The sequence below is a fragment of the Petromyzon marinus genome, chromosome 74 (genome assembly GCF_048934315.1).
Source record: "Petromyzon marinus isolate PM22_M1 ecotype Great Lakes invasive population chromosome 74, UKy_Petmar_22M1.pri1.0, whole genome shotgun sequence".
In the NCBI taxonomy this organism is placed as follows: domain Eukaryota; kingdom Metazoa; phylum Chordata; class Hyperoartia; order Petromyzontiformes; family Petromyzontidae; genus Petromyzon; species Petromyzon marinus.
This window is the reverse complement of record NC_133740.1, coordinates 9930667-9957809: the sequence shown is the minus strand read 5'-3', so window position 1 is coordinate 9957809 and position 27143 is coordinate 9930667. Positions and strand designations below refer to the sequence as shown.

General features: G+C 54.3%; 1 protein-coding gene across 1 annotated transcript in view; it reads right to left on the bottom strand.

Moving 5' to 3' along the window:
• Positions 1-27143, bottom strand: part of LOC116957405 (intraflagellar transport protein 81 homolog) — a 75028-nt gene that overhangs the window by 39307 nt on the left and 8578 nt on the right. Inside the window, 8 exon segments of the mRNA XM_076056244.1 lie at positions 332-478; positions 7200-7296; positions 7299-7651; positions 7946-8109; positions 12626-12710; positions 20119-20229; positions 21065-21130; positions 24039-24128. Of these exon segments, the coding sequence (XP_075912359.1) occupies positions 332-478; positions 7200-7296; positions 7299-7651; positions 7946-8109; positions 12626-12710; positions 20119-20229; positions 21065-21130; positions 24039-24128 (1113 nt within the window).

Genomic DNA, 27143 nt, shown 5'->3' with positions numbered 1-27143 from the left:
ACCTCGTCCCCACCTCGTCCCCCCACCTCGTCCCCCCACCTCGTCCCCCCACCTCGTCCCCACCTCGCCCCCACCTCGCCCCCACCTCGTCCCCTCACCTCGTCCCTCCACCTCGTCCCCTCACCTCGCCCCCACCTCGTCCCCTCACCTCGTCCCCACCTCGTCCCCACCTCGTCCCCACCTCGCCCTCACCTCGTCCCCACCTCGTCTCCACCTCGTCCTCACCTCATCCCCACCTGGTCTCACCTCGTCCCCCCACCTCGTCCACTCCTCATCCCCACCTCGCCCTCACCTCGTCCCCTCACCTCGTCCCCCCACCTCGCCCCCTCACCTCGTCCCCGCCGATGGCCTCGTCTCCCCCACCTCGTCGCCCCCCGCCCCCCCGTGCCTCCCGGCTGTGCTCCATCTCCTGCAGGCTCTCCCGGGCCTCCTGCAGCTCCTCGGCCCTCGCCGCTCGCTTGCGCGAGATGATGGCCGCCTGGGCCGCACAGACAAAGGTCCCCCGGGTAGCCTCGCGCGGGATGTCTGGGCGGGTGCTCAGCAGCAGCGGCGAGCAACGAGCAGCAGCAGGAGCAGCAGAGAGCAGGAGGAGCAGCAGCGAGCAGTAGGGAGCAGTAGCAGCAGTAGCAGCAGCAGTAGGGAGCAGTAGCAGCAGTAGCAGCAGCAGTAGGGAGCAGTAGCAGCAGCAGCAGCAGCAGTAGGGAGCAGTAGCAGCAGTAGCAGCAGCAGTAGGGAGCAGTAGCAGCAGCAGCAGCAGCAGTAGGGAGCAGTAGCAGCAGCAGCAGCAGCAGTAGGGAGCAGTAGCAGCAGTAGCAGCAGCAGTAGGGAGCAGTAGCAGCAGCAGCAGCAGCAGTAGGGAGCAGTAGCAGCAGTAGCAGCAGCAGTAGTAGGGAGCAGTAGCAGCAGCAGTAGGGAGCAGCAGCAGCAGCAGCAGTAGGGAGCAGTAGCAGTAGTAGGGAGCAGTAGGGAGCAGTAGCAGCAGCAGTAGGGAGCAGTAGCAGCAGCAGCAGCAGCAGTAGGGAGCAGTAGCAGCAGTAGCAGCAGCAGTAGTAGGGAGCAGCAGCAGCAGCAGTAGGGAGCAGTAGGGAGCAGTAGCAGCAGCAGTAGGGAGCAGTAGCAGCAGCAGCAGCAGCAGTAGGGAGCAGTAGCAGCAGTAGCAGCAGCAGTAGTAGGGAGCAGTAGCAGCAGCAGTAGGGAGCAGCAGCAGCAGCAGCAGTAGGGAGCAGTAGCAGCAGCAGTAGTAGGGAGCAGCAGCAGTAGTAGGGAGCAGTAGGGAGCAGTAGCAGCAGCAGTAGGGAGCAGTAGCAGCAGCAGTAGGGAGCAGTAGGGAGCAGTAGGGAGCAGTAGCAGCAGCAGTAGGGAGCAGTAGCAGCAGTAGGGAGCAGTAGCAGCAGCAGTAGGGAGCAGCAGCAGCAGCAGCAGTAGGGAGCAGTAGCAGCAGCAGTAGTAGGGAGCAGCAGCAGTAGTAGGGAGCAGTAGGGAGCAGTAGCAGCAGCAGTAGGGAGCAGTAGCAGCAGCAGCAGCAGCAGTAGGGAGCAGTAGGGAGCAGTAGGGAGCAGTAGCAGCAGCAGTAGGGAGCAGTAGCAGCAGCAGCAGCAGCAGTAGGGAGCAGTAGGGAGCAGTAGCAGCAGCAGTAGGGAGCAGTAGCAGCAGCAGCAGCAGCAGTAGGGAGCAGTAGGGAGCAGTAGGGAGCAGTAGCAGCAGCAGTAGGGAGCAGTAGCAACAGCAGCAGCAGCAGTAGGGAGCAGTAGCAGCAGTAGCAGCAGCAGTAGTAGGGAGCAGTAGCAGCAGCAGTAGGGAGCAGCAGCAGCAGCAGCAGTAGGGAGCAGCAGCAGTAGTAGGGAGCAGTAGGGAGCAGTAGCAGCAGCAGTAGGGAGCAGTAGCAGCAGCAGTAGGGAGCAGCAGCAGCAGCAGTAGGGAGCAGCAGCAGCAGCAACAGCAGCAGGCAGGCAGCAGCAGCAACAGCAGCAGCAGCAGCGAGCAGCAGCACCTACCAAGTGAGAGTGAGCAGCACCTACCAAGTGAGAGTGAGCAGCACCTACCAAGTGAGAGTGAGCAGCACCTACCAAGTGAGAGTGAGAGTGAGCAGCACCTACCAAGTGAGAGTGAGCAGCACCTACCAAGTGAGTGAGAGTGAGCAGCACCTACCAAGTGAGAGTGAGCAGCACCTACCAAGTGAGTGTGAGAGTGAGCAGCACCTACCTAGTGAGAGTGAGAGTGAGCAGCACCTACCAAGTGAGTGAGAGTGAGCAGCACCTACCAAGTGAGAGTGAGCAGCACCTACCAAGTGAGAGTGAGCAGCACCTACCAAGTGAGTGTGAGAGTGAGCAGCACCTACCAAGTGAGTGAGAGTGAGCAGCACCTACCAAGTGAGAGTGAGCAGCACCTACCAAGTGAGTGTGAGAGTGAGCAGCACCTACCTAGTGAGAGTGAGAGTGAGCAGCACCTACCAAGTGAGTGAGAGTGAGCAGCACCTACCAAGTGAGAGTGAGCAGCACCTACCAAGTGAGAGTGAGCAGCACCTACCAAGTGAGTGTGAGAGTGAGCAGCACCTACCAAGTGAGTGAGAGTGAGCAGCACCTACCAAGTGAGAGTGAGCAGCACCTACCAAGTGAGTGTGAGAGTGAGCAGCACCTACCTAGTGAGAGTGAGAGTGAGCAGCACCTACCAAGTGAGTGAGAGTGAGCAGCACCTACCAAGTGAGAGTGAGCAGCACCTACCAAGTGAGTGTGAGAGTGAGCAGCACCTACCAAGTGAGTGAGAGTGAGCAGCACCTACCAAGTGAGAGTGAGCAGCACCTACCAAGTGAGTGTGAGAGTGAGCAGCACCTACCAAGTGAGAGTGAGCAGCACCTACCAAGTGAGTGTGAGAGTGAGCAGCACCTACCAAGTGAGAGTGAGCAGCACCTACCAAGTGAGTGAGAGTGAGCAGCACCTACCAAGTGAGAGTGAGCAGCACCTACCAAGTGAGTGTGAGAGTGAGCAGCACCTACCAAGTGAGTGTGAGAGTGAGCAGCACCTACCAAGTGAGTGAGAGTGAGCAGCACCTACCAAGTGAGAGTGAGCAGCACCTACCAAGTGAGTGTGAGAGTGAGCAGCACCTACCTAGTGAGAGTGAGAGTGAGCAGCACCTACCAAGTGAGTGAGAGTGAGCAGCACCTACCAAGTGAGAGTGAGCAGCACCTACCAAGTGAGTGTGAGAGTGAGCAGCACCTACCAAGTGAGTGAGAGTGAGCAGCACCTACCAAGTGAGAGTGAGCAGCACCTACCAAGTGAGTGTGAGAGTGAGCAGCACCTACCAAGTGAGAGTGAGCAGCACCTACCAAGTGAGTGTGAGAGTGAGCAGCACCTACCAAGTGAGAGTGAGCAGCACCTACCAAGTGAGTGAGAGTGAGCAGCACCTACCAAGTGAGAGTGAGCAGCACCTACCAAGTGAGAGTGAGCAGCACCTACCAAGTGAGTGTGAGAGTGAGCAGCACCTACCAAGTGAGAGTGAGCAGCACCTACCAAGTGAGAGTGAGAGTGAGCAGCACCTACCAAGTGAGAGTGAGAGTGAGCAGCACCTACCAAGTGAGTGTGAGAGTGAGCAGCACCTACCAAGTGAGTGTGAGAGTGAGCAGCACCTACCAAGTGAGAGTGAGCAGCACCTACCAAGTGAGAGTGAGCAGCACCTACCACGTGAGTGTGAGAGTGAGCAGCACCTACCAAGTGAGTGTGAGAGTGAGCAGCACCTACCAAGTGAGAGTGAGCAGCACCTACCAAGTGAGAGTGAGAGTGAGCAGCACCTACCAAGTGAGTGTGAGAGTGAGCAGCGCCTACCAAGTGAGTGTGAGAGTGAGCAGCACCTACCTAGTGAGAGTGAGCAGCACCTACCAAGTGAGAGTGAGAGTGAGCAGCACCTACCAAGTGAGTGTGAGAGTGAGCAGCGCCTACCAAGTGAGTGTGAGAGTGAGCAGCACCTACCTAGTGAGAGTGAGCAGCACCTACCAAGTGAGTGTGAGAGTGAGCAGCACCTACCAAGTGAGTGTGAGAGTGAGCAGCACCTACCAAGTGAGTGTGAGAGTGAGCAGCACCTACCAAGTGAGAGTGAGCAGCACCTACCAAGTGAGCAGCACCTACCAAGCGAGAGTGAGAGTGAGCAGCACCTACCAAGTGAGAGTGAGCAGCACCTACCAAGTGAGTGTGAGAGTGAGCAGCACCTACCAAGTGAGAGTGAGCAGCACCTACCAAGTGAGAGTGAGCAGCACCTACCAAGTGAGAGTGAGAGTGAGCAGCACCTACCAAGTGAGAGTGAGAGTGAGCAGCACCTACCAAGTGAGAGTGAGAGTGAGCAGCACCTACCAAGTGAGTGTGAGAGTGAGCAGCACCTACCAAGTGAGTGTGAGAGCGAGCAGCACCTACCAAGTGAGTGTGAGAGTGAGCACCACCTACCAAGTGAGTGTGAGCAGCACCTACCAAGTGAGAGTGAGCAGCACCTACCAAGTGAGAGTGAGAGTGAGCACCACCTACCAAGTGAGAGTGAGCAGCACCTACCAAGTGAGTGTGAGAGTGAGCAGCACCTACCTAGTGAGAGTGAGCAGCACCTACCAAGTGAGTGTGAGAGTGAGCAGCACCTACCAAGTGAGAGTGAGCAGCACCTACCAAGTGAGAGTGAGAGTGAGCAGCACCTACCAAGTGAGTGTGAGAGCGAGCAGCACCTACCAAGTGAGTGTGAGAGTGAGCAGCACCTACCAAGTGAGTGTGAGAGTGAGCAGCACCTACCAAGTGAGAGTGAGCAGCACCTACCAAGTGAGTGTGAGAGCGAGCAGCACCTACCAAGTGAGTGTGAGAGTGAGCAGCACCTACCAAGTGAGTGTGAGAGTGAGCAGCACCTACCAAGTGAGAGTGAGAGTGAGCAGCACCTACCAAGTGAGTGTGAGAGTGAGCAGCACCTACCAAGTGAGAGTGAGAGTGAGCAGCACCTACCAAGTGAGTGTGAGAGTGAGCAGCACCTACCAAGTGAGTGTGAGAGTGAGCAGCACCTACCAAGTGAGAGTGAGAGTGAGCAGCACCTACCAAGTGAGAGTGAGCAGCACCTACCAAGTGAGAGTGAGAGTGAGCAGCACCTACCAAGTGAGTGTGAGAGTGAGCAGCGCCTACCAAGTGAGTGTGAGAGTGAGCAGCACCTACCTAGTGAGAGTGAGCAGCACCTACCAAGTGAGAGTGAGAGTGAGCAGCACCTACCAAGTGAGTGTGAGAGTGAGCAGCGCCTACCAAGTGAGTGTGAGAGTGAGCAGCACCTACCTAGTGAGAGTGAGCAGCACCTACCAAGTGAGTGTGAGAGTGAGCAGCACCTACCAAGTGAGTGTGAGAGTGAGCAGCACCTACCAAGTGAGTGTGAGAGTGAGCAGCACCTACCAAGTGAGAGTGAGCAGCACCTACCAAGTGAGCAGCACCTACCAAGCGAGAGTGAGAGTGAGCAGCACCTACCAAGTGAGAGTGAGAGTGAGCAGCACCTACCAAGTGAGAGTGAGCAGCACCTACCAAGTGAGTGTGAGAGTGAGCAGCACCTACCAAGTGAGAGTGAGCAGCACCTACCAAGTGAGAGTGAGCAGCACCTACCAAGTGAGAGTGAGAGTGAGCAGCACCTACCAAGTGAGAGTGAGAGTGAGCAGCACCTACCAAGTGAGAGTGAGCAGCACCTACCAAGTGAGAGTGAGAGTGAGCAGCACCTACCAAGTGAGAGTGAGAGTGAGCAGCACCTACCAAGTGAGAGTGAGCAGCACCTACCAAGTGAGTGTGAGAGTGAGCAGCACCTACCAAGTGAGAGTGAGCAGCACCTACCAAGTGAGAGTGAGCAGCACCTACCTAGTGAGTGTGAGAGTGAGCAGCACCTACCAAGTGAGTGTGAGAGTGAGCAGCACCTACCAAGTGAGTGTGAGAGTGAGCAGCACCTACCAAGAGTGAGAGTGAGCAGCGCCTACCAAGTGAGTGTGAGAGTGAGCAGCACCTACCAAGTGAGTGTGAGAGTGAGCAGCACCTACCAAGTGAGAGTGAGCAGCACCTACCAAGTGAGTGTGAGAGTGAGCAGCACCTACCAAGTGAGAGTGAGCAGCACCTACCAAGTGTGAGAGTGAGCAGCACCTACCAAGTGAGAGTGAGCAGCACCTACCAAGTGAGTGTGAGAGTGAGCAGCACCTACCAAGTGAGAGTGAGCAGCACCTACCAAGTGAGAGTGAGCAGCACCTACCAAGTGAGTGTGAGAGTGAGCAGCACCTACCTACCTAGCGAGCGTGAGAGTGAGCAGCACCTACCTAGTGAGTGTGAGAGTGAGCAGCACCTACCTAGTGAGAGTGAGCAGCACCTACCTTGTGAGCAGCACCTACCAAGTGAGTGTGAGAGTGAGCAGCACCTACCAAGTGAGTGTGAGAGTGAGCAGCACCTACCAAGTGAGAGTGAGAGTGAGCAGCACCTACCAAGTGAGAGTGAGCAGCACCTACCAAGTGAGAGTGAGAGTGAGCAGCACCTACCTAGTGAGAGTGAGAGTGAGCAGCACCTACCAAGTGAGAGTGAGAGCGAGCAGCGCCTACTAAGCGAGCACCTACCTACCAAGCGAGAGCGAGCACCTACCTACCAAGTGAGTGTGAGAGCGAGCAGCACCTACCAAGTGAGAGTGAGCAGCACCTACCAAGTGAGTGTGAGAGTGAGCAGCACCTACCAAGTGAGAGTGAGCAGCACCTACCAAGTGTGAGAGTGAGCAGCACCTACCAAGTGTGAGAGTGAGCAGCGCCTACCAAGTGAGTGTGAGAGCGAGCAGCACCTACCAAGTGAGTGTGAGAGCGAGCAGCACCTACCAAGTGAGTGTGAGAGCGAGCAGCACCTACCAAGTGAGAGTGAGAGTGAGCAGCACCTACCAAGTGAGAGTGAGCAGCACCTACCAAGTGAGAGTGAGAGTGAGCAGCACCTACCAAGTGAGTGTGAGAGCGAGCAGCACCTACCAAGTGAGTGTGAGAGTGAGCAGCACCTACCAAGTGAGTGTGAGAGCGAGCAGCACCTACCAAGTGAGAGTGAGAGTGAGCAGCACCTACCAAGTGAGTGTGAGAGCGAGCAGCACCTACCAAGTGAGTGTGAGAGCGAGCAGCACCTACCTACCTACCAAGCGAGAGCGAGCACCTACCTACCTACCTAGCGAGCGTGGTAGCGAGCAGCGAGCAGTGTCACCTGCTGTCTGAAGAGGACGAGCTTATCGTCGCCCGGGTCCCCGCGGCGCATGCGGCCCTCCAGCAGGCGGCTCACCTCCTCGCCAACCTCGTCGATCTGACATCGCCATCATCGTCGCCATCGTCAACGTCGTCGTCATCATCATCGCCGCCGTCGTCACGATCGTCGTCGTCATCATCGTCGTTACCACCATCGTCAACATCACCACCATGGTCAACATCGCCACCCACGCCATCGCGCGAGACTCCAGCAGGCGGCTCACCTCCTCGCCAACCTCGTCGATCTGACATCACAATCAACTTCGTCATCAACTTCGTCGTCATCGTCGTCGTCATCATCGTCCCCACCATCGTCACCATCGTCACCAACGTCAACATCACCATCATCACCTCCACCCACGCCATCGCGCGAGACTCCAGCAGGCGGCTCACCTCCTCGCCAACCTCGTCGATCTGCCATCACCATCATCGCCACCGTCGCCACCGTCGTCGCCGTCGTCGTCATTCGTCATCGCCACTGTCGTAGCCATCATCAGTCTCACATCGTCACCACCGTCAACAACACCACCGTCACGTCGTCAGTGCAAGGGGGGTCCGAGGGTGTGTGGTTGCGGGGGGGGTCAAAGGGTCGGGTAGTGGGGCGGGTGGCTGCGTGGGCTTGGTGTCTGTTGGTGCAGGGCGGCCCCCCTGCCCGTGCCACCGCCCCCCCCACGGCACCGCCCCCCCCGGGCACCGACCCCCTGTCACCTGTCCGCGCAGGGCGTCGAGGTCTCCCTGCGCGAGTCCCTGCTTGCGGCCGGCGCGTTGCAGGTCCTGCACCTGGGCGCGCGCCCTCGCCAGCTCGCCGGGAAGCTTCTCGCCGCCGATGTAGCCGGTGAAGTTTAGCTCCTCCCGCACGCGACGCAGCACGCCTGCAACGGAGGGGAGAGCCGCGTCGCTCGCGCGTCGCGGCTCGAAGCCAGGCGCCGCGCGCGGTTCCTTCGGTAACTTGGGTCCGCGCGTAATGGCGGTCGAGAGAACCCGCGGTGCGCGGCGTGGACCGGTGGCCACGGGAGGTGGTGACAGGTGGGGAGTCAGCCTGCGGTGCGCGGCGTGGACCGGTGGCCACGGGAGGGACTGGTGGCCATGGGAGGGACTGGTGGCCACGGGAGGTGGTGACAGGTGGAGTCAGCCTGCGGTGCGAATCGACTGGTGGCCACGGGAGGGACTGGTGGCCATGGGAGGTAATGACAGGTGGAGTCAGCCTGCGGTGCGCGGCGTGGACCGGTGGCCACGGGAGGGACTGGTGGCCACGGGAGGTGGTGACAGGTGGGGAGTCAGCCTGCGGTGCGAGTGGACCGGTGGCCACGGGAGGTAGTGACAGGTGGAGTCAGCCTGCGGTGCGAGTGGACTGGTGGCCACGGGAGGTAGTGACAGGTGGAGTCAGCCTGCGGTGCGAGTGGACCGGTGGCCACGGGAGGTAGTGACAGGTGGAGTCAGCCTGCGGTGCGAGTGGACTGGTGGCCACGGGAGGTAGTGACAGGTGGAGTCAGCCTGCAGTGCGCGTGGACTTGTGGCCACGGGAGGTGGTGACAGGTGGAGTCAGCCTGCGGTGCGCGTGGACCGGTGGCCACGGGAGGGACTGGTGGCCACGGGAGGTAATGACAGGTGGAGTCAGCCTGCGGTGCGAGTGGACTAGTGGCCACAGGAGGGACTGGTGGCCACGGGAGGTTGTGACAGGTGGAGTCAGCCTGCGGTGCGAGTGGACCGGTGGCCACGGGAGGGACTGGTGGCCACGGGAGGTAGTGACAGGTGGAGTCAGCCTGCAGTGCGAGTGGACTGGTGGCCACGGGAGGTAGTGACAGGGGAGTCAGCCTGCAGTGCGAGTGGACTGGTGGCCATGGGAGGTAATGACAGGTGGAGTCAGCCTGCAGTGCGAGTGGACTGGTGGCCACGGGAGGTAATGACAGGTGGAGTCAGCCTGCAGTGCGAGTGGACTGGTGGCCATGGGAGGTAATGACAGGGGAGTCAGCCTGCGGTGCGAGTGGACCGGTGGCCACGGGAGGTAATGACAGGGGAGTCTGCCTGCTGTGCGAGTGGACTGGTGGCCACGGGAGGTAATGACAGGTGGAGTCAGCCTGCAGTGCGAGTGGACTGGTGGCCATGGGAGGTAATGACAGGGGAGTCAGCCTGCGGTGCGCGTGGATCAGTGGCCACGGGAGGTAATGACAGGTGGAGTCAGCCTGCAGTGTGAGTGGACTTGTGGCCGCGGGAGGGACTGGTGGCCACGGGAGGTGGTGACAGGTGGAGTCAGCCTGCGGTGCGAGTGGACCGATGGCCACGGGAGGTGGTGACAGGTGGAGTCAGCCTGCGGTGCGAGTGGACCAGTGGCCACGGGAGGTAGTGACAGGTGGAGTCAGCCTGCAGTGCGAGTGGACTGGTGGCCACGGGAGGTAATGACAGGTGGAGTCAGCCTGCAGTGCGAGTGGACTGGTGGCCACGGGAGGTAATGACAGGGGAGTCAGCCTGCAGTGCGAGTGGACTGGTGGCCACGGGAGGTAATGACAGGGGAGTCAGCTTGCAGTACGAATGGACTGGTGGCCACGGGAGGTAACGACAGGGGAGTGAGCCTGCAGTGCGAATGGACTGGTGGCCACGGGAGGTAATGACAGGTGGAGTCAGCCTGTAGTGCGAATGGACTGGTGGCCACGGGAGGTAATGACAGGTGGAGTCAGCCTGCAGTGCGAATGGACTGGTGGCCACGGGAAGTAATGACAGGGGAGTCAGCCTACAGTGTGAGTGGACTGGTGGCCACGGGAGGTAATGACAGGGGAGTCAGCCTGCAGTGCGAGTGGACCGGTGGCCACGGGAGGTAATGACAGGTGGAGTCAGCCTGCAGTGCGAATGGACTGGTGGCCACGGGAGGTAATGACAGGTGGAGTCAGCCTGCAGTACGAATGGACTGGTGGCCACGGGAATTATCGAGAATCGGTGCGTGGCTTGATGGCTCCCTTCTCCCAGTCGAGTTAGGGCTAATTAGCCCGGAGGGACCACCTTCCCAGTTGCCAACATAATTATTACATTATTATTCAAGAGAATGCGTGTAACATGATTATCAGGGCATGTTTTTTTTTGCATGTTCAACACAAGTACCGTGTGTGTGTGTGTGGTTAATTCGGCATTTGATTCTTTGCCAAAGGTGTCTATTACTTGGTGTTTGAACATCTGAACACGCCAAATGTTTTATTGCCAGTGTGGGTCAATACCTATTATCATTTTTTCATGCTTTGATACTGACTCAAAGGTCCAGATTTTGTAGCTGCTCACCCTGAGCTATGAATGCCCTGAGAGTGGTGAGTGGTGAGTGATGGTGGTATGGTGAGTGGTGGTGGTGTGGTGAGTGGTGAGTGGTGAGTGATGGTGGTGAGTGATGGTGGTGTGGTGAGTGGTGAGTGATGAGTGGTGGTGAGTGATGGTGGTGATGGTGAGTGGTGAGTGATGGTGGTGTGTTGCGTGGTGAGTGGCGGTGGTGAGTGGTGAGTGATAGTGGTGAGTGATAGTGGTGAGTGGTGAGTGATGGTGGTGATGGTGAGTGGTAAGTGATGAATGGTGAGTGATGGTGGTGATGGTGAGTGGTGAGTAATGGTGGTGAGTGATGAGTGATGGTGGTGGTGAGTGGTAAGTAGTGAGTGATGGTGGTGAGTGATGGTGGTGAGTGGCGGTGGTGAGTGGCGAGTGATGGTGGTGGGTGGCGGTGGTGAGTGGCGAGTGATGGTGGTGGGTGGCGGTGGTGAGTGGCGAGTGATAGTGGTGAGTGGTGAGTGATAGTGGTGAGTGGTGAGTGATGGTGGTGAGTGGTGAGTGATGAATGGTGAGTGATGGTGGTGATGGTGAGTGATGGTGGTGAGTGATGAGTGATGGTGGTGGTGGTGAGTGGTGAGTAGTGAGTGATGGTGGTGAGTGATGGTGGTGAGTGGCAGTGGTGAGTGGCGAGTGATGGTGGTGGGTGGCGGTGGTGAGTGATGGTGGTGGGTGGCAGTGGTGAGTGGCGAGTGATGGTGGTGAGTGATGGCGGTGAGTGATGGTGGTGAGTGGCGGTGGTGAGTGGCGAGTGATGGTGGTGGGTGGCGGTGGTGAGTGGTGAGTGATGGTGGTGAGTGATGGTGGTGGGTGGCGGTGGTGAGTGGTGAGTGATGGTGAGTGATGGTGGTGAGTGATGGTGGTGAGCGATGGTGGTGAGTGATGGTGGTGAGTGGCGGTGGTGAGTGGCGAGTGATGGTGGTGGGTGGCGGTGGTGAGTGATGGTGGTGAGTGATGGTGGTGAGTGATGGTGGTGGTGAGTGGTGAGTGATGGTGGCGAGTAGTGAGTGATGGTGGTGAGTGGCGGTGGTCAGTGGCGAGTGATAGTGGCGAGTGATAGTGGTGAGTGGTGAGTGATGGTGGTGATGGTGAGTGGTGAGTGATGAATGGTGAGTGATGGTGGTGATGGTGAGTGGTGAGTGATGGTGGTGAGTGATGAGTGATGGTGGTGAGTGGTGAGTAGTGAGTGATGGTGGTGAGTGATGGTGGTGAGTGGCGGTGGTGAGTGATGGTGGTGAGTGGCGGTGGTGAGTGATGGTGGTGAGTGGCGGTGGTGAGTGGTGAGTGGCGGTGGTGAGTGATGGTGGTGAGTGGCGGTGGTGAGTGATGGTGGTGAGTGGCGGTGGTGAGTGGCGGTGGTGAGTGATGGTGGTGAGTGGCGGTGGTGAGTGATGGTGGTGAGTGGCGGTGGTGAGTGGTGAGTGATGGTGGTGAGTAATGGTGGTGAGTGATGGTGGTGAGTGGTGGTGGTGAGTGGTGAGTGGCGGTGGTGAGTGGCGAGTGATGGTGGTGAGTGGCGGTGGTGAGTGATGGTGGTGAGTGGCGGTGGTGAGTGATGGTGGTGAGTGGCGGTGGTGAGTGGTGAGTGATGGTGGTGAGTAATGGTGGTGAGTGATGGTGGTGAGTGGTGGTGGTGAGTGGTGAGTGGCGGTGGTGAGTGGCGAGTGATGGTGGTGAGTGGCGATGGTGAGTGATGGTGGTGAGTGGCGGTGGTGAGTGATGGTGGGTGATGGCGAGTGATGGTGGTGAGTGATGGTGAGTGATGGTGGTGAGTGATGGTGGTGAGTGGCGGTGGTGAGTGGTGAGTGGCGGTGGTGAGTGATGGTGGTGAGTGGCGGTGGTGAGTGATGGTGGTGAGCGATGGTGGTGAGTGGCGGTGGTGAGTGATGGTGGTGAGTGATGGTGGTGAGCGATGGTGGTGAGTGGCGGTGGTGAGTGATGGTGAGTGATGGTGAGTGATGGTGGTGAGTGGCGGTGGTGAGTGGTGAGTGGCGGTGGTGAGTGATGGTGGTGGGTGGCGGTGGTGAGCGATGGTGGTGAGTAATGGTGGTGAGTGATGGTGGTGAGTGGCGGTGGTGAGGGTCTCACTCTCTGGGCTGAGCTCAGTCGATCCCTGCCTCAGGTCCTGCAGCTGCTGCTTGGATCTCTGCAGCCGCTGCTCCACATGGAACAGCTGCACACCGTGTCGAGTAGGACACACGTCACGCAGTGTGTAGTGTATAGTGTAGTGTATAGTGTAGTGTATAGTGTAGTGTGTAGTGTAGTGTGTAGTGTAGTAGTGTATAGTGTAGTGTATAGTATAGTAGTGTATAGTGTAGTGTGTAGTGTAGTGTAGTGTGTAGTGTATAGTAGTGTAGTGTATAGTGTAGTGTGTAGTGTAGTGTATAGTAGTGTAGTGTGTAGTGTAGTGTGTAGTGTAGTGTGTAGTGTAGTGTATAGTGTAGTGTATAGTGTAGTAGTGTAGTGTGTAGTAGTGTAGTGTAGTGTGTAGTGTAGTGTATAGTGTAGTGTGTAGTGTAGTGTGTAGTGTAGTGTATAGTGTAGTGTGTAGTGTAGTGTGTAGTGTAGTGTATAGTGTAGTGTGTAGTAGTGTAGTGTGTAGTGTAGTGTAGTGTGTAGGGTAGTGTGTAGTAGTGTAGTGTATTGTAGTGTAGTGTGTAGTAGTGTAGTGTGTAGTGTAGTGTATAGTGTAGTGTATAGTGTAGTGTCTAGTGTAGTGTATAGTGTAGTGCAGTGGTTCTTAACCTTGTTGGAGGTACCGAACCCCACCAGTTTCATATGCGCATTCACCGAACCCCTCTTTAGTGAAAAATAAAATGTGATTTTTTTCAAATTCAAGACATAGATATGTTTTTTACTGGTACACAAAATGAGCCGTGCATGAACATTACCTTGTTCAAAGAATAAAACCAACACAATGCATAAACTCACAACAAATTACATACCTGGAAATCAATGTGACTTCTGCTGTTGCCTTTGAGAGATCAGTTCAGATATGCGTGGCTTCACCTTGGCAAGTGCCACTCTCATGTCATTTTCACAGCAAAGTCTGTTCCTTTTCTTCGTTTTTATGTCCAGCATCCTCGAAAAGGATTGCTCACAAAGATATGTTGTAACAAATGGTATAAAAAAATCCAGGGCTTTCTTAGCAATAACTGGATACTTGTTCATTTGTCGACACCAAAACGTTGAGAGCGTTGTTGTTCTGAAGAGTTGCTGTTGAACCTGGCTCTGCTGAATTTCAATGATTTCGTCGAGGAATTCATCATTGACATCTGCTGTTTCAACAGCAAACGTGAACGGCTGTCTCACCCATGCTGGATATGACTCTCTTGTAGGGAAATATCCGTCGAGAGACTTTGCAAGCTCATCTAAGTGCGTGGCAATTGTTTGCTTCAGTTCCGTGGATACAGAAATATCTCCGATTCCAGACACATCTTCGATCTTACTTGCACAGTCGTCCAGAAGCGGGAAGTTTGCGAAGTTATTGTTCTCTGTTCGTCGTTTCCATAACGGTAGCTTTTTTTGAAAAGCCTTCAGGTGTTCTTCCGCTTCCATGATATTGACTCCACCACCCTGCATCTGCTGATTGAGATGATTGAGAGCTGCGAATATATCAGCCATGTACGCTAAAATGAGAATTAACTCAGGATTTTTGAAGCAATCTGCATGGCAGTGTTGGTGCTCTTGCAAAAACAGGGCTAATTCCACACGCATGGCAAAAACACGATTCAGCACCTGTCCCCGGGATAACCACCGAATATTAGAATGGAGCAGAAGTACCTCAAATTCAGAGCCCATTTCTTTACACAGCTCACTGAAGATGCGGTGCCTCAGAGCACTTTTTCGCACATAGTTCACACATTCCACCACAGTTTTTAATACTTCTGCCATTTTTGGAGGTAAGGTTTTTGTTGCCAACGCATGCCTGTGCAGAATACAATGCGTCACAATGATGTGTAGTGCATCGGCCTTTACTAGCGCACCAAAACCAGACTTTCTTCCCAGCATGACTGGAGCTCCGTCCGTACAAACTGCAGAAACCATATCCCATGAAAGATTGTTGTCTCTGAAGAAGTCATCCACAAGCTTCTTCACATCGGCTGCCTTCGTTGTTGTTGTAAGAGGCTTACAAAATAAAAACTCTTCTTTTATCATGTCGTCTTTCACATAGCGTACAAAAACAGCAAGCTGGCTTAGATCAGAAACGTCTGTGGTTTCGTCGAGTTGAAGGCTGAATTTTGCCGGGCTTGAAATCAGATCCGCGACTACTTGAGCCAAGATGTCTTTACTCATGTCTTCTATTCTGTCACTGACGGTGTCATTTGAAAGGGGAATTTGGGATAATTTACCTTCGGCCGCTGTTCCGAGTATCAGATTCGCCATCTTTAATGCAGCTGGTTTCACAAGTGTTTCACCAATGGTGTGTGGCTTGCCCTGCTTTGCGATCAGGTAAGCAACTTCGTACGATGCTGTCAGGATCGGTTTGTTAACAGGTACAAATCCAAGAGCAGGCAGAGTGGCCCGTTCATCGAATCTGGCTCTCTTCACCCTGAATTCAGCAAGTGTTGTGTTCTTGTATTCCCCGTCTCCATGCAGCTTCAAGAAGTGTTCCTTTAGTTTTGCCGGTGCAAGACTAGAGTTGCTCAACTTGGCGTTGCAAATCATGCAGATAGGACGCTCACTCCCATCACGTTCCGTGATACATGAGAATCCATGTTGTACATATTCGTCCGACCACTTTCTTCTTTTGCCCGACATAGTTAGTATGGATAAAATATTAAAGAAATCACACGACGTACGACAACAACAGTCACACGTTGACTACTGAGTACGCACTAAATTCCCCGCAGCGCTGATTGGCCAAGCAGTGTAGCATGATCATCTGCAGCCAGTGATGGCCAAGCGGGCCGTGTGTGTCATCACAAATTTACACAATAATTCAAGTGTGTCCGGACCTCCGTGGCGGGGGCTCTGCCGAACCCCTGAGATCGACTCACCGAACCCCTGGGGTTCGATCGAACCCAGGTTAAGAACCACTGGTGTAGTGTGTAGTAGTGTATAGTGTAGTGTGTAGTAGTAGTGTGTAGTAGTGTATAGTGTAGTGTATAGTGTAGTGTATAGTGTAGTGTGTAGTGTAGTGTATAGTGTAGTGTATAGTGTAGTGTGTAGTGTAGTGTGTAGTGTAGTGTATAGTAGTGTAGTGTGTAGTAGTGTAGTGTAGTGTGTAGTGTAGTGTGTATAGTAGTGTGCAGTGTAGTGTGTAGTGTAGTGTATAGTGTAGTGTGTAGTGTAGTGTGTAGTGTAGTGTGTAGTGTAGTGTATAGTAGTGTAGTGTGTAGTGTATAGTGTAGTATTTAGTGTAGTGTGTAGTGCAGTGTGTAGTGTAGTGTGTGTAGTGTAGTGTGCAGTGTAGTGTATAGTAGTGTAGTGTGTAGTGTAGTGTGTAGTGTAGTGTGTAGTAGTGTAGTGTATAGTGTAGTGTATAGTGTAGTGTGTAGTGTAGTGTATAGTGTAGTGTATAGTGTAGTGTATAGTGTAGTGTGTAGTGTAGTGTGTAGTGTAGTGTGTAGTGTAGTGTGTAGTGTAGTGTGTAGTGTAGTGTGTAGTGTAGTAGTGTAGTGTGTAGTAGTGTAGTGTGTAGTAGTGTAGTGTGTAGTAGTAGTGTGTAGTGTAGTGTATAGTGTAGTGTATAGTAGTGTATAGTGTAGTGTGTAGTAGTAGTGTGTAGTAGTGTATAGTGTAGTGTGTAGTAGTAGTGTGTAGTGTAGTGTATAGTGTAGTGTATAGTGTAGTGTGTAGTGTATAGCGTAGTGTGTAGTAGTGTATAGTGTAGTGTATAGTAGTAGTGTATAGTGTAGTAGTGTAGTGTGTAGTAGTGTAGTGTGTAGTAGTGTAGTGTATAGTGTAGTGTGTAGTAGTGTAGTGTGTAGTGTTGTGTATAGTGTAGTGTGTAGTGTAGTGTATAGTGTAATGTATAGTGTAGTGTATAGTGTAATGTATAGTGTAGTGTATAGTGTAGTGTATAGTAGTGTATAGTGTAGTGTGTAGTAGTAGTGTGTAGTAGTGTATAGTGTAGTGTGTAGTAGTAGTGTGTAGTGTAGTGTATAGTGTAGTGTATAGTGTAGTGTGTAGTGTATAGCGTAGTGTGTAGTAGTGTATAGTGTAGTGTATAGTAGTAGTGTATAGTGTAGTAGTGTAGTGTGTAGTAGTGTAGTGTGTAGTAGTGTAGTGTATAGTGTAGTGTGTAGTAGTGTAGTGTGTAGTGTAGTGTATAGTGTAGTATAGTGTGTAGTGTAGTGTATAGTAGTGTATAGTGTAGTGTATAGTAGTAGTGTATAGTAGTAGTGTATAGTGTAGTGTGTAGTGTATAGTGTAGTGTGTAGTGTAGTGTGTAGTGTAGTGTATAGTGTAGTGTGTAGTGTAGTGTGTAGTGTAGTGTATAGTGTAGTGTATAGTGTAGTGTGTAGTGTATAGTGTAGTGTGTAGTGTAGTGTATAGTGTAGTGTATAGTGTAGTGTGTAGTGTAGTGTATAGTAGTGTAGTGTGTAGTGTATAGTGTAGTGTGTAGTGTAGTGTATAGTGTAGTGTGTAGTAGTATATAGTGTAGTGTATAGTAGTAGTGTATAGTGTAGTAGTGTAGTGTGTAGTAGTGTAGTGTATAGTGTAGTGTGTAGTGTAGTGTATAGTGTAGTGTGTAGTAGTGTATAGTGTAGTGTATAGTGTAGTGTGTAGTAGTGTATAGTGTAGTAGTTTATAGTGTAGGGTGTAGTAGTGTAGTATATAGTAGTGTAGTGTATAGTGTAGTGTGTAGTAGTGTATAGTGTAATGTATAGTGTAGTGTATAGTGTAGCGTGTAGTGTATAGTGTAGTGTGTAGTGTGTAGTGTAGTGTGTAGTGTAGTGTGTAGTAGTGTAGTGTATAGTGTATTGTAGTGTGTAGTAGTGTAGTGTAGTGTGTAGTAGTGTAGTGTGTAGTGTAGTGTATAATGTAGTGTGTAGTAGTGTAGTGTGTAGTGTAGTGTATAGTGTAGTAGTGTAGTGTGTAGTAGTGTAGTGTGTAGTAGTGTAGTGTGTAGTAGTGTAGTGTGTAGTAGTAGTGTGTAGTGTAGTGTATAGTAGTGTATAGTGTAGTGTGTAGTAGTAGTGTGTAGTAGTGTATAGTGTAGTGTGTAGTAGTAGTGTGTAGTGTAGTGTATAGTGTAGTGTATAGTGTAGTGTGTAGTGTATAGCGTTGTGTAGTAGTGTATAGTGTAGTGTATAGTAGTAGTGTATAGTGTAGTAGTGTAGTGTGTAGTAGTGTAGTGTGTAGTAGTAGTGTGTAGTGTAGTGTATAGTAGTGTATAGTGTAGTGTGTAGTAGTAGTGTGTAGTAGTGTATAGTGTAGTGTGTAGTAGTAGTGTGTAGTGTAGTGTGTAGTGTAGTGTATAGTGTAGTGTGTAGTGTAGTGTATAGTGTAGTGTATAGTGTAGTGTGTAGTGTAGTGTATAGTAGTGTAGTGTGTAGTGTAGTGTATAGTGTAGTGTGTAGTGTAGTGTATAGTATAGTGTGTAGTAGTGTATAGTGTAGTGTATAGTAGTAGTGTATAGTGTAGTAGTGTAGTGTGTAGTAGTGTAGTGTATAGTGTAGTGTGTAGTGTATAGTGTAGTGTGTAGTAGTGTATAGTGTAGTGTATAGTGTAGTGTGTAGTAGTGTATAGTGTAGTAGTTTATAGTGTAGGGTGTAGTAGTGTAGTATATAGTAGTGTAGTGCATAGTGTAGTGTGTAGTAGTGTATAGTGTAATGTATAGTGTAGTGTATAGTGTAGCGTGTAGTGTATAGTGTAGTGTGTAGTGTAGTGTGTAGTGTAGAGTGTAGTGTAGTGTGTAGTGTAGTGTGTAGTGTAGTGTGTAGTTGTGTAGTGTATAGTGTATTATAGTGTGTAGTAGTGTAGTGTAGTGTGTAGTAGTGTAGTGTGTAGTGTAGTGTATAATGTAGTGTGTAGTAGTGTAGTGTGTAGTGTAGTGTATAGTAGTGTGTAGTGTAGTGTATAGTGTAGTGTGTAGTAGTGTATAGTGTAGTGTATAGTGTAGTGTATAGTGTAGTGTGTAGTAGTGTATAGTGTAGTGTATAGTGTAGTGTATAGTGTAGTGTGTAGTAGTGTATAGTGTAGTGTATAGTGTAGTAGTTTATAGTGTAGTGTATAGTGTAGTGTATAGTGTAGTAGTTTATAGTGTAGTGTATAGTGTAGTGTATAGTGTAGTGTGTAGTAGTGTAGTGTAGTGTGTAGTGTAGTGTATAGTAGTGTAGTGTGTAGTGTAGTGAATAGTGTAGTGTGTAGTAGTGTATAGTGTAGTAGTTTATAGTGTAGTGTATAGTGTAGTGTGTAGTAGTGTATAGTGTAGTGTGTAGTAGTGTATAGTGTAGTAGTTTATAGTGTAGTGTATAGTGTATTGTATAGTGTAGTGTGTAGTAGTGTATAGTGTAGTGTATAGTGTAGTGTGTAGTAGTGTATAGTGTAGTGTATAGTGTAGTGTATAGTGTAGTGTATAGTGTAGTGTGTAGTAGTGTAGTGTGTAGTGTACTGTATAGTGTAGTGTATAGTAGTGTATAGTGTAGTGTATAGTGTAGTGTATAGTGTAGTGTATAGTAGTGTATAGTGTAGTGTGTAGTAGTGTATAGTGTAGTGTATAGTGTAGTGTATAGTGTAGTGTGCAGTGTAGCGTATAGTGTTTAGTGTAGTGTGTAGTGTAGTGTGTAGTAGTGTATAGTGTAGTAGTTTATAGTGTAGTGTATAGTGTAGTGTGTAGTAGTGTATAGTGCAGTAGTTTATAGTGTAGGGTGTAGTAGTGTAGTATATAGTAGTGGTGTATATTGTAATGTATAGTGTAGTACAGTGTGTAGTATATAGTGTAGTGTATAGTGTAGTGTATAGTGTAGTGTATAGGGCAGACCTGGTCATGTTGTGGGTACAGGTGGTGGTGGGTCAGATTTATGGGGGAGGTGGATGGGGGGATAGTTGGGCAGTCCTGTCAAAGGTGTCAGCAAGGTTTGACCACGTTGGGGGTCAAGTTAGGTCAAGGGGTTAGTTCATGTTGGGGCAGGGGGGGGTCAGGTCAAGTAGGTCAGGGCAGGCCACGTGATGTTGGGGTTCAGGTGGTGATGGGTCAGGTTTTGGGGGGGGTTGGAGGGGGTCAGGTCAGGTCAGCAAGATTTGACCAGGTCATGGGGTCAAGGGGTCAGGTCAGGTTGGTGGTGCAGGCCCGGGTAGGTTGTTAGGGACGGCCAGACAGATTCTTGGGGTCAGGTTATGTTTGGGGTTCAGGTCAGGGGTCAGGTTTTGGTGGCGGCTGAGGGGATGGTCATGTCAAAGGGGTCAGGTCAGCTAGGTTTGACCGGTTCGGGGGTCAAGGGGTCAAGGGGTCAGGTTGGTGGGTCAGGTCCGGTTAAGGCCATCAGGTCAGGCCAGAGACAGATAATTACTGGGGGCTGGGTCATGTTTGGGCGTTCAGGTGGCGACGGGTCAGGTCGTGGGAGTGTGGGGGCGGCGGGGGGGGGGGGTGTGGTCCAGGGGTCAGGGGTCAGGGGTCAGGCGAGGGTCACCTGGTTGCGCTGCTCGCTCTTCTGGAGGGTCAGCGTCTCCTCGCGCTCCCTCTCCACGCGCAGGCCATGGACAGCCTCCAACAGCTTGGCCTGGCCCGAGACCGACTCCCCCTGGACAAGAAGGCAAAGGTCCCCCGTGTAGCCTGAGCAGACCGCTGGGGCAAGTGCTGTTAGCCGGCACGGCGCGCGAGGGGGGGGGGGGGGGAGGGGGGGGGGTGGGTGGGTGGCCAGCGCCAAGCCCGGCCGCCTTTCGCTCCCCCGCGTGCCGGTGTTTACCACGCACCGCACCAGGTACTGGTTTAAGGCCGAGTCGACCTAGGGGAGGTAAAAAGACCGGTTCAGATAATCGTCACCGGCGGTGTTGGCCGTGAGCAGGAATCGAACTCGGGTCGTCAGGTTCGTGGCGCTAACCGCTCCCCACACACACACACACACAGACAAAGGTCCCCCGTGTAGCCTTCGACAGGCCCGCTGGGGTAAGTGCTGTTAGTGAGCAGCAGCGTCAATCTCCCCTCCAATCTCCTTCCCTCCCTCCCTCCCTCCCCTCTCCCCTCTCCCCTCCAATCTCCCTCTATCTAACCCCTCCAATCTCCCCTCCCTCCCTCCCTCCCCTCCGATCTCCCCTCCAATCTCCCCTCCCTCCAATCTCCCCTCCCTCCCTCCCCTCCAATCTCCCCTCCCCTCCAATATCCCTCTATCCAACTCCTCCAATCTCCCCTCCAATCTCCCCTCCAATCTCCCCTCCCTCCCTCCCTCCCCTCCAATCTCCCCTCCCTCCAATCTCCCCTGAAATCTCCCCTCCAATCTCCCCTCCCTCCATCCCTCCTTCCCTCCCTCCCTCCCTCCATCCCCTCCAATCTCCACTCCCTCCAATCTCCCCTCCCTCCCCCCCAATCTCCCCTCCAATCCCCCCCCTCCCTCCTCCCTCCCTCCCCTCCCACTCTACCTTCCTCTTGAGTCGCTCCACTCGCTTCTCCAACGTCTCCCTCTCCTCTTCCATAGCCGCGATGTCCTGGCAGAGACCACACGGGGAGAGACACGGGGAGAGACACGGGGAGACACGGGGAGACACGGGGAGACACGCAGGGACACGGGGAGAGACAGGGAGACACGGGGAGACAGGGAGACACGGGGAGACACGGGGAGACACGGGGAGACACGGGGAGACACGGGGAGACACGCAGGGAGAGACGGGGAGACCCGCAGGGAGAGACGGGGAGACACGCAGGGAGACACGGGGAGAGACAGGGAGACACGGGGAGACACGGGGAGAGACAGGGAGACACGGGGAGACACGGGGAGACACGCAGGGAGAGACGGGGAGACACGCAGAGACCACATGGGGAGACACGGGGAGACACGGGGAGACACGGGGAGACACGCAGGGACACGCGGGAGGGGAGACACGGAGAGACAGGGAGACACAAGGAGAGACACGGGGAGACACGCCGGGACACGCATGGACACGCGGGAGGGGAGACACAAGGAGAGACAGGGAGACACGGGAAGAGACAGGGAGACACGGGGAGACACGCAGGGAGACGCGGGAGGGGAGACACGGAGACACAAGGAGACACAAGGAGAGACAGGGAGACACGGGAGACACGCGGGAGGGGAGACACGGGGAGACAGGGAGACACAAGGAGAGACAGGGAGACACGCCGGGACACGCATGGACACGCGGGAGGGGAGACACAAGGAGAGACAGGGAGACACGGGAAGAGACAGGGAGACACGGGGAGACACGCAGGGAGACGCGGGAGGGGAGACACGGAGAGACAGGGAGACACGGGGAGAGACAGGGAGACACAAGGAGAGACAGGGAGACACAAGGAGACACGAGGAGACACAAGGAGAGACACAAGGAGACACGGGAAGACACGCAGGGACACGCGGGAGGGGAGACAAGGAGAGACAGGGAGACACGGGGAGAGACAGGGAGAGACAGGGAGACACGGGGAGACACGGGGAGACACGCAGGGAGAGACAGGGAGACACGCAGAGACCACATGGGGAGAGACGGGGAGACACGGGGAGACACGGGGAGACACAGGGAGACACGGGGAGACACGCAGGGAGACGCGGGAGGGGAGACACGGAGACACAAGGAGACACAAGGAGAGACAGGGAGACACGGGAGACACGCAGGGACACGCGGGAGGGGAGACACGGGGAGACAGGGAGACACAAGGAGAGACAGGGAGACACGCCGGGACACGCATGGACACGCGGGAGGGGAGACACAAGGAGAGACAGGGAGACACGGGAAGAGACAGGGAGACACGGGGAGACACGCAGGGCGACGCGGGAGGGGAGACACGGAGAGACAGGGAGACACGGGGAGAGACAGGGAGACACAAGGAGAGACAGGGAGACACAAGGAGACACGAGGAGACACAAGGAGAGACACAAGGAGACACGGGAAGACACGCAGGGACACGCGGGAGGGGAGACAAGGAGAGACAGGGAGACACGGGGAGAGACAGGGAGACACGGGGGAGACACGCAGGGAGACGCGGGAGGGGGAGACACGGAGAGACAGGGAGACACGGAGAGACAGGGAGACATGGGGACACACAGGGAGACGCGGGAGGGGAGACATGGAGAGACAGGGAGACACGGAGAGAAGGGAGACACAAGGAGAGACAGGGAAGACACAAGGAGAGACAGGGAGACACGGGGAAACGCGAGGAGACGCGGGAGGGGAGACACGGAAGACACGGAGAGACAGGGAGACACAAGGAGACACGGGGAGACACGGCGAGACACGGGGAGACGCGAGGAGACGCGGGAGGGGAGACACGGAGAGACAGGGAGACACGGGAACACGGTGAGACGGGGAAACACAGGGACACGGAGAGACAGGGAGACACGGGGAGAGACGGGGAGACACGGGGAGACGCGGGAGGGGAGACACGGAGAGACAGGGAGACACAAGGAGACACGGGGAGACGCGAGGAGACGCGGGAGGGGAGACACGGAGAGACAGGGAGACACGGGAACACGGTGAGACGGGGAGACACAGGGACACGGAGAGAGAGGGAGACACGGGGAGAGACGGGGAGACACGGGGAGACGCGGGAGGGGAGACACAGGGAGACAGGGAGACACAGGGACACGGAGAGACAGGGTGACACGGGAAGACACGGGGAGACACGGGGAGACACGGGAGACAGGGAGACACAGGGACACGGAGAGACAGGGTGAGCTGCACCTGGCCGTCACAAATGATAGCGGCTCATCATCGCTGTCGTCATCGTCGCGTGGACATTGACAGCACCCAAATACACAAATAAGCGCACGAGTCTAAATGTGGAAGGGAATAAACCGGAGGACCCGGAGTAAAATCCACGCGACCACGGGGACGCAGACTCCAAATACACAGCAGCAGCAGCAGCAGGCGTCAGGGACGGGATGGAACCCACGACCTCCTGTAGACCAGGCGAGGGAGTCAACATCTCATAGCTACCGTGATGATGATGAGAGAGACGCAGACTCCAAATACACAGCAGCAGCAGCAGGCATCGGGGACGGGATTGATCCCACAACCTCCTGCGTACCAGGCGAGGTAGTCAACATCTCCTAGCCACCGTGATGATGATGATGATGAGAGAAACAGATGCAAACTCCAAATATACAGCAGCAGGTGTTGTCAGGGTCGGGATCGAACCCACGACCTCCTGCGTACCAGGCGAGGTAGTCAACATCTCCTAGCCACCGTGATGATGATGATGATGAGAGAAACAGATGCAAACTCCAAATATACAGCAGCAGGTGTTGTCAGGGTCGGGATCGAACCCACGACCTCCTGCGTACCAGGCGAGGTAGTCAACATCTCATAGCCACCGTGTCTCATCCCCCCCTGCCCCCCCCCCCCCCACCCCCTCCCACCCCCTCCCCCTCCACCCCCCCCCCAAAACCTTGCGGATGTCATTGCTGCTGAAGCCGGACGCTCGCAGTTGGTCCACGGCCTTGTGCAGCGACGTGAACTCGCTCAGCAGCTCCTCGTACTGCGGTAACCACGGCGACCGGCGGGCAGCGGCGGCGGTAACCCCACGGCGACGGAGCGGTGACCACGCCGGGGGTGGGCGGGGGGCGGGGGGGGGCGGGGGGCGGGGGGCGGGGGGGGAGGAAACGCACGGGGGTTAAGCGCGGGGTTTCACGGCCGCCACCATCTTTATTGTCACCAGGTGTTAGTCCCCCTCCGAGCTGCGGGTGTTTCTCTCCGTCAGAAGACTTTACCGAAAGAACCAAAGAAGGTGAATCATTGCAGTCACGAAAGCTTCAAATCGAAAAATACAAGCTTAAAGGTCGCGGTCTGAGCTTGGCTGTGTTCGCTCCAGCGCTGTCCTCCAGACAGTCCGGTCCCTTCACCTGATGAAGGCCGCTTGTGCTGTGGCCGAAACGTCGTGAGAATTTTTTTATTTTATTTTTTGTTGTTGTTGTTGTTGTTTTTTTTTACGGCGACTTTTTCCTTCCGAATAGAACCAAAGAGTGTGTAGCCCAAGGGGGCGTCAAGAAGTGGCCGGGGCCCCGGTGACGTTCGATTCGAAAGCTTTCGTGATCGCAGGGATTCGCCTCCTTGGTTCTTTCGGTAAAGTCACCACCACGTAAAGGAGGGAAGCAATGAAATAACAATTTTAACAAAAACATTTTTTTACACAAAAACAACAAAATTCCAGCGACGTTTCGAATTTTCCTGCCGTGGTTTTCACACCTGATGACGACTGCCGCTGCTGTTGCTGCTGATGCTTTGTGTTGCGGTCGGAAGCGTCGTGAGAATTGTATTGCTTTTGCTTTTTTTGTATATTTTTTTGCTATTTTATTGTTTCCCTTCTACCAAGGAATGCGGCGCTGGTGATGTTAACGTGAGAAAATTTGGCGCGCAACTGTAAGGTAGGAGCGCAGCGGGCTTCCCGGCGAGGCCACGGAAGCGGCTGTGCGGCCCGGCGGACGTTGGCTCGTCACGCGGACGTCCATATCAGCCAAAGACTCTTCGACGCGTGAAGCCGATTCACCAAAATCCACGCGACCACCACGGAGAGAGGGAACGAGATGCCAACTCCAAATATACGGGCGTCGTCAGGGCGGAGATCGGCCCCACAATCTCCTGCGTAGCAGGCAAGGTATGTATGTGGGCATTTCTTTATAGTGTAGTGTATAGCGGTGTCGCGTACAGTGTAGTGTGTGTAGTGTCACGCATGGTAGTGTGACGTGCAGTCACACACACACACACACGTGTCACACACACACGTGTCACACAAACACACGTGTCACACACACACACGTGTCACACACACACACGTGTCACACACACACGTGTCACACACACACACACGTGTCACACACACACACACACACGTGTCACACACGTGTCACACACACACGTGTCACACACACACACACGTGTCACACACACACGTGTCACACACACACACACAGGTGTCACACACACACACACGTGTCACACAAACACACGTGTCACACCACAAACACACGTGTCACACACACACACGTGTCTCACACACACACGTGTCCACACACGTGTCTCACACACACACGTGTCTCACACACACACACACACGTGTCACACACACACACACTGTCACACACACACACACACGTGTCACACACACACACGTGTCACACACACACACTGTCACACACACACACGTGTCACACACACACACGTGGCACACACACACACACGTGTCACACACACACACGTGTCTCACACACACACGTGTCTCACACACACACGTGTCTCACACACACACACACGTGTCACACACACACACGTGTCTCACACACACACACACGTCCGCCCGTGCCTCTCGGTCCTCTCGTGTGTCCCTGTATGTCCCCTTGTCTCTCTATCACCCCGTGCATCCCTGTGTCTCTCTCTATCACCCCGTGTATCCGTGTGTCTCTCTCTGTCTCCCCGTGCATCCCTGTGTCTCTCTCTGTCTCCCCGTGTGTCTCTCTCTGTCTCCCCGTGTGTCCCCGTGTCTCTCTCTGTCTCCCCGTGTGTCTCTCTCTGTCTCCCCGTGTGTCCCCGTGTCTCCCCGTGTGTCCCCGTGTGTCCCCGTGTGTCTCTCTCTGTCTCCCCGTGTGTCTCTCTCTGTCTCCCCGTGCATCCCTGTGTCTCTCTCTGTCTCCCCGTGTGTCTCTCTCTGTCTCCCCGTGTGTCCCCGTGTCTCTCTCTGTCTCCCCGTGTGTCTCTCTCTGTCTCCCCGTGTGTCCCCGTGTCTCCCCGTGTGTCCCCGTGTGTCCCCGTGTGTCTCTCTCTGTCTCCCCGTGTGTCTCTCTCTGTCTCCCCGTGCATCCCTGTGTCTCTCTCTGTCTCCCGTGTGTCTCTCTCTGTCTCCCCGTGTGTCCCCGTGTCTCTCTCTGTCTCCCCGTGTGTCTCTCTCTGTCTCCCCGTGTGTCCCCGTGTCTCCCCGTGTGTCCCCGTGTGTCCCCGTGTGTCTCTCTCTGTCTCCCCGTGCAGTGTCTCTCTCTGTCTCCCCGTGCATCCCTGTGTCTCTCCCTGTCTCCCCGTGTGTCTCTCTCTGTCTCCCCGTGCATCCCTGTGTCTCTCCCTGTCTCCCCGTGTGTCTCTCTCTGTCTCCCCGTGTGCCCCCGTGTGTCCCCGTGTCTCCCCGTGTGCCCCCGTGTGCCCCCGCGAGCATGTTGCATTTCTGTCTAGTGTAGTGTATGGCGGCGTGGCGTACAGTGCAGTGTGTGTGTGTAGCGTCACGCATGGCAGTGTGACGGGCACCATTGCACGCTAAGCCTCTTCGGCACAACGCGGCTCGTCTCAAATCCACGCGACCACCACGGACAGACAGAGAGAGAGACAGACAGAGAGAGAGAGCGAGAGAGAGAGAGAGGCAAACTCACAAATCCACGCGACCACCACGGACAGACAGAGAGAGAGACAGACAGAGAGAGAGAGCGAGAGAGAGAGAGAGGCAAACTCACAAATACACGCGACCACCACGGACAGACAGAGCGAGAGACAGAGAGAGAGAGATCGGGAGAGA